Below are 4,655 nucleotides of genomic sequence, written 5' to 3' on the forward strand. Positions count from 1 at the left end.
TCCTTGAAAGGAAAGTTATGACCAACCTAGACAGCATATTCAAAAGCAGAGACATTACTTTGCCAACAAAGGTCTGTCTAGTCAAAGTTATGGTTTTTCCAGTAGTCATGTATGGATGTGAGAGTTGGACTATAAAAAAGGCTGAGTGCAGAAGAATTGATGCTTTTGAACTGTGGTGTTGGGGAAGACTCTTGAGAGTCCCTTGGACTGCAAGGAGATCCAACCAGTCCATCCTAAAGGAAATCAGTCCTGAATATTCATTGGAAGGACTGATGCTGAAGCTGAAACTCCAATACTTTGGCCACCTGATGCAAAGAACTGACTAATTTGAAAAGACCCTGATGCTGGGAAAGACTGAAGGCAAGAGAAGGGGATGACAGATGAGATGGTTGGATGGCATCACTGACTCAATGGACATGAGTTTGAGTAAACTCCAGGAGTTGGTGATGGACAGGGAGGCCTGGCGTGCTGCAGTCCATGGGGTCACTAAGAGTCGGACATGACTGAACAACTGAACTGAGCTGAGCTGAACTGATATCCCTTGAGGAGGAACCAGGACCCTGCTTTATAGCCACACTATCGTTTCTGGACTGCTCCTCCTCTGTTTTTGCATTATCTCTCCTCCCTGAATCTGCCCTTTGGTACTCAGGGAAGGTCTAGGAAGCTAAAGCCTTTTTCCTCCAAATAAGAAACTGGGGACACAAAAAGGATTTGTATCTGGGAGGGTCCCACAGGGACCCACTCAGTTTCAATAAGTGCTGTGATTCTAAAGTGGGGATCTGGGCCACAGTCCTAGTATCTACTGCAGAGGTTCTGTGAGACATCCATGGGGTGAACCAGAGGGCCCTGGGGAACAGAAAATGCAGACCAAGCCAGGGCTTGCCCTGCCCCCTGGTGGTGTTCCTCTGACACTGGACCATCTTGTGGGTCAGGCTAAAAGAAGGCCCAGGGATTATAGAGACACAAAAACAACTATAATAAAGTACAATTAATTCAAAGATATAGGTATGCACACAGTATAGAGCTAACACAGATGAGAGAGATGTTAATTCTAAGGGGTACACAGACCTTCACACGGGAGGTGATGTTTAATTTAAACCTGAAAGGCAGAAAGGATTCCCAGGTGTGCTCTGGAAACTGCAGAGTTTGGCATATAGGAGAGAAGACAGCAAGTAAGGAGCGGGAGGTGATACCACTGGATAAACAGAAGCCAGATTATGAAAGACATCAGTTGTCATGTGGTAGGAAGCCTTCAAGGAATTTTAAGCCTAAGAATGCTATGATTCTTTTTTTTTTTTTTCTTGATGATAAATCAGAGACAATATAGAATTGCAGGGGAAAAAAACCAACTTGGTAACTAGAGTGAGAAAAACTTGGATTCAAAAAAAAAGAAAAACTTGGATTCAGATTCTGTTTCTCCTGCTGATCAGCTGTGTGACTTTGAAAAAATGGCTTAAACTCTAAGCCTCAGTGGCCACATCGATAAAACAGAGTTGTTGTGAAATGGAATGAGGCTGTGCATGTAAAGAACTTCCCCAGCGGTTCAGCAGTGAAGAATCTGCCTGCCAGTGCGGGAGACCCAGAAGATGCAGGTTCCATCCCTGGGCCGGGAAGATTCCCCTGGAGGAGGAGATGGCAACCCACTCTAGTATTCTCACCTGGGAAATCCCACGGACAGAGGAGCCTGGCGGGCTACAGCCCTGGGGTCGCAAAGAGTCAGACACGTCTGAACACGCACACACATGCGTGTAAAACTGCTGGTTCAGAGCCTGGCACCTAGTGGCCATACAATAAACACTATCCTTCTCTCTTAATTTTCCAAAGTGCACTTATGTGCAAAGTTCGGAGAAGAACTTAGTGGGAGGGAGAGGGAGTAGCATTTGGAGATGTGGGAGGCCAAGCAGGTGCTTGGAAGCTATTGTCTGAAGCCAAGTGAGAGATAAACCTTGAACTAAGGCAAGGGTCAAGTGGACAGACACTGATTTGAGAGCTAATTGTGAAGTACAAATCCAAAGGTCCTGGTGTGTGATTGGCTGTGGAAGATAAGGAAGGAAGAGTCCAGACTGATTCAGGTTCCTCTGGGGCAACTGGCTAGATAGTGGTTCCATTTGCTGATAGGGAACCATGAGAGCACAAGAGATGATGACCTATTGATATCAAGCTAGGCTCCGTGGGGCTCCTAGGTGCAAAGACTTTCTGTGTCCCCCATTTCTTTGATTATAGGAAACAGCCCTCATTCAGCCTCCATGACCTTCCCTGAGCTCCAATGGACAGATTCAAGCAGTTGTTAACTTGAACTGCTTGGGGAAGGGAAGGGATGCAAGACCAGGGAGACAGTTAAGGGCAACTATGGGGCAAGGTCCTGTTTCCCTAGCAACTGATATACATAATAATATCATTGAGTTATTTTGCAAATTCTGAAAACTTTTCCAGGTGGGAGAAGTTATCAAATGATGGTATGCTATCCACAAGCATGTACCAGTTGATGATGAACGTTGATGATGCTGACTTCTACTTACCTCACCACCAACCCATCAGAAGAACATCCACAAATTGATCATGCTCTCTTTGAACAATTATTATAAAATTTCTCACTATCTTCTCCAAATTGGGACACACAGTTTTAAGGGCATTAACCCACTGTAGCCTCCTTTGCCTGGCAAAGTAATAAAGTTAATTCTTTTCTACTTCACCCAAAACTCTGTTGCCAAGATTAGATTCGGCACCAGTGTACAGACAAGCTGGGCTTTCAGCATCACTTTGAAAGGGTGGTTGTGACACCACCAGTGTGTACATCTTTAGGCCAGAGAGCAGGCACAAAGAGGCAGATGCTTGCAGTGGAGTGGCTATAGACAGAGTTTGGATGTAGGGACTGGAAGAAATTGTCCCAAATACATACACATGAGGTTGAGTCCAGGATGCAGCCTGGGTTCACCAAGAGTCCCTTAGACTGCAAGGAGATCCAACCAGTCCATTCTGAAGATCAGCCCTGGGATTTCTTTGGAGGGAATGATGCTGAAGCTGAAACTCCAGTACTTTGGCCACCTCATGCGAAGAGTTGACTCATTGGAAAAGATGCTGATGCTGGGAGGGATTGGGGGCAGGAGGAGAAGAGGATGACAGAGGATGACAGAGGATGAGATGGCTGGATGGCATCACTGACTCGATGGACGTGAGTCTGAGTGAACTCCGGGAGTTGGTGATGGACAGGGAGGCCTGGTGTGCTGCGATTCATGGGGTCGCAAAGAGTCGGACACAACTGAGCGACTGAAATGAACTGAATTGAACTCTCGAATCAGGAATCTGTTGCTCTCCGTCCGTCGGCCTGCTTCCTCTAGACTGGCTTCCATCTCAGGCAGGTTTCTCCTTTGAAGGGCCAAGCTGACACCCAGCAGCATCAGGCTTAGGTTCCTCCAGTCCAGCAACCCCAGCAGACAGGGAGCCCATTTTGAAAGCTGACAGAATAAGCCTGAGAGAGAGAGACACCATCCCCATTCCTGAACATTTCCACTGGCTATGGCCAGAGAAAAGAACACACAATTTGGCCAAGCTCAGAGCCCACCCCCAAGAGGCCACAGGACCACAGAGTTTGAGGAGGTGGTTCCCCAAAGGAACATCAGGGTGCTATTAACAGAAATAAGGAATGGATGCTGGCTTACCATAGCCATGTTGAGTTTGAGATGCTATGGCATTTGGGATAATACCCAGGGCCTCAAGCTGAAGACAGATGTCTGGATGGAGACATAACTTGAGAAATTACCAAAGGACTTGATGGTTGGTTGGGGCAGATGCGTTCTTCAGGGGAATGTGGAGGGAATGATCAGCCCAGAGCCCCAAAGAAGAGATTCTGGGGTGGAGAGACATTACCACCATGGTAGGGCAGAGAAGAATCCTCATCTCTGGGAGAAGAAACAGGGGTTTGGGAGCTGGGGACTGAGGGAACCATGATATTAGAGTCCTGGACAACAGAAGAGCCTGGGCCCAGAGTGCCCAAGCCCCGGGAGGAAAGGGAAAGGCAAAGCCCCAGCCCCCGGCTTCTAAACCTCCAGCTTCCCGTGGGTTCAGCCCCTGGCCTCGCCCCTAATTCTTGGCTTGTTTGCCACGGTGCCTGCCAGTCGCTATTTCCCAGGAGCAAGAGTCCTCAAAATTACATCATGTGCAGTGGGCAAGGCGGACCGGTGGGGCGGGGCTTCGGGGAGGGGAGCCGAGGAGAGGAACCAATCCTCCAATGGGAGACAAGGGTTTGGGGGCTAGGATGCAGCGGCTGGGGCCGCGGCTGGGCGGACCCGCGGGTAGCACGGGGGCGGAGAGAGGGGGTCTCGCCGGCGCTGCTGGGTCCCGCCCCTGCGCCGGCCCGCCTCCTTTTTAAGCGCCTCCCGCCTAGCCTGAGCTCCCGCTCTCGGCGCTGCTCCCTCGTTCCCCGCCTTCCTTATCTCCCCGGCTCCGCTCGGTTCTCGCGGCCACCCCGCAGCCCCAGCGCAGGTGCCATGGCCGCTGTGTACCGCCCCGGCCTGCGGTGAGTCGACCCCCAGCCCGGGGCCGACCCTCACTTTCCGCCGCGCTCGCCCGCTCAGGGCTGCCATATGCCTTGTCCTGCTCGCCCCGCTCAGCCTGGTTTTGCATCCGAGAGGAGGAGGCGGGCAGGTGGCGAGTGG

The 4,655-nt window shown here is 50.2% G+C and overlaps 1 protein-coding gene across 1 annotated transcript in view; it reads left to right on the forward strand.

Moving 5' to 3' along the window:
* The first annotated feature begins 4,360 nt into the window (after window positions 1–4,360).
* Window positions 4,361–4,655, forward strand: part of PCK2 (phosphoenolpyruvate carboxykinase 2 (mitochondrial)) — an 8,413-nt gene continuing 8,118 nt past the window's right edge. The window contains exon 1 of the mRNA XM_010831312.1: window positions 4,361–4,516. Within this exon, the coding sequence (XP_010829614.1) occupies window positions 4,488–4,516 (29 nt within the window). The 5' untranslated portion in view covers window positions 4,361–4,487. The remainder of the gene's footprint in view (window positions 4,517–4,655) is intronic.

Source organism: Bison bison, unplaced genomic scaffold (genome assembly GCF_000754665.1).
Source record: "Bison bison bison isolate TAMUID 2011002044 unplaced genomic scaffold, Bison_UMD1.0 scf7180017864526, whole genome shotgun sequence".
NCBI lineage: Eukaryota > Metazoa > Chordata > Mammalia > Artiodactyla > Bovidae > Bison > Bison bison.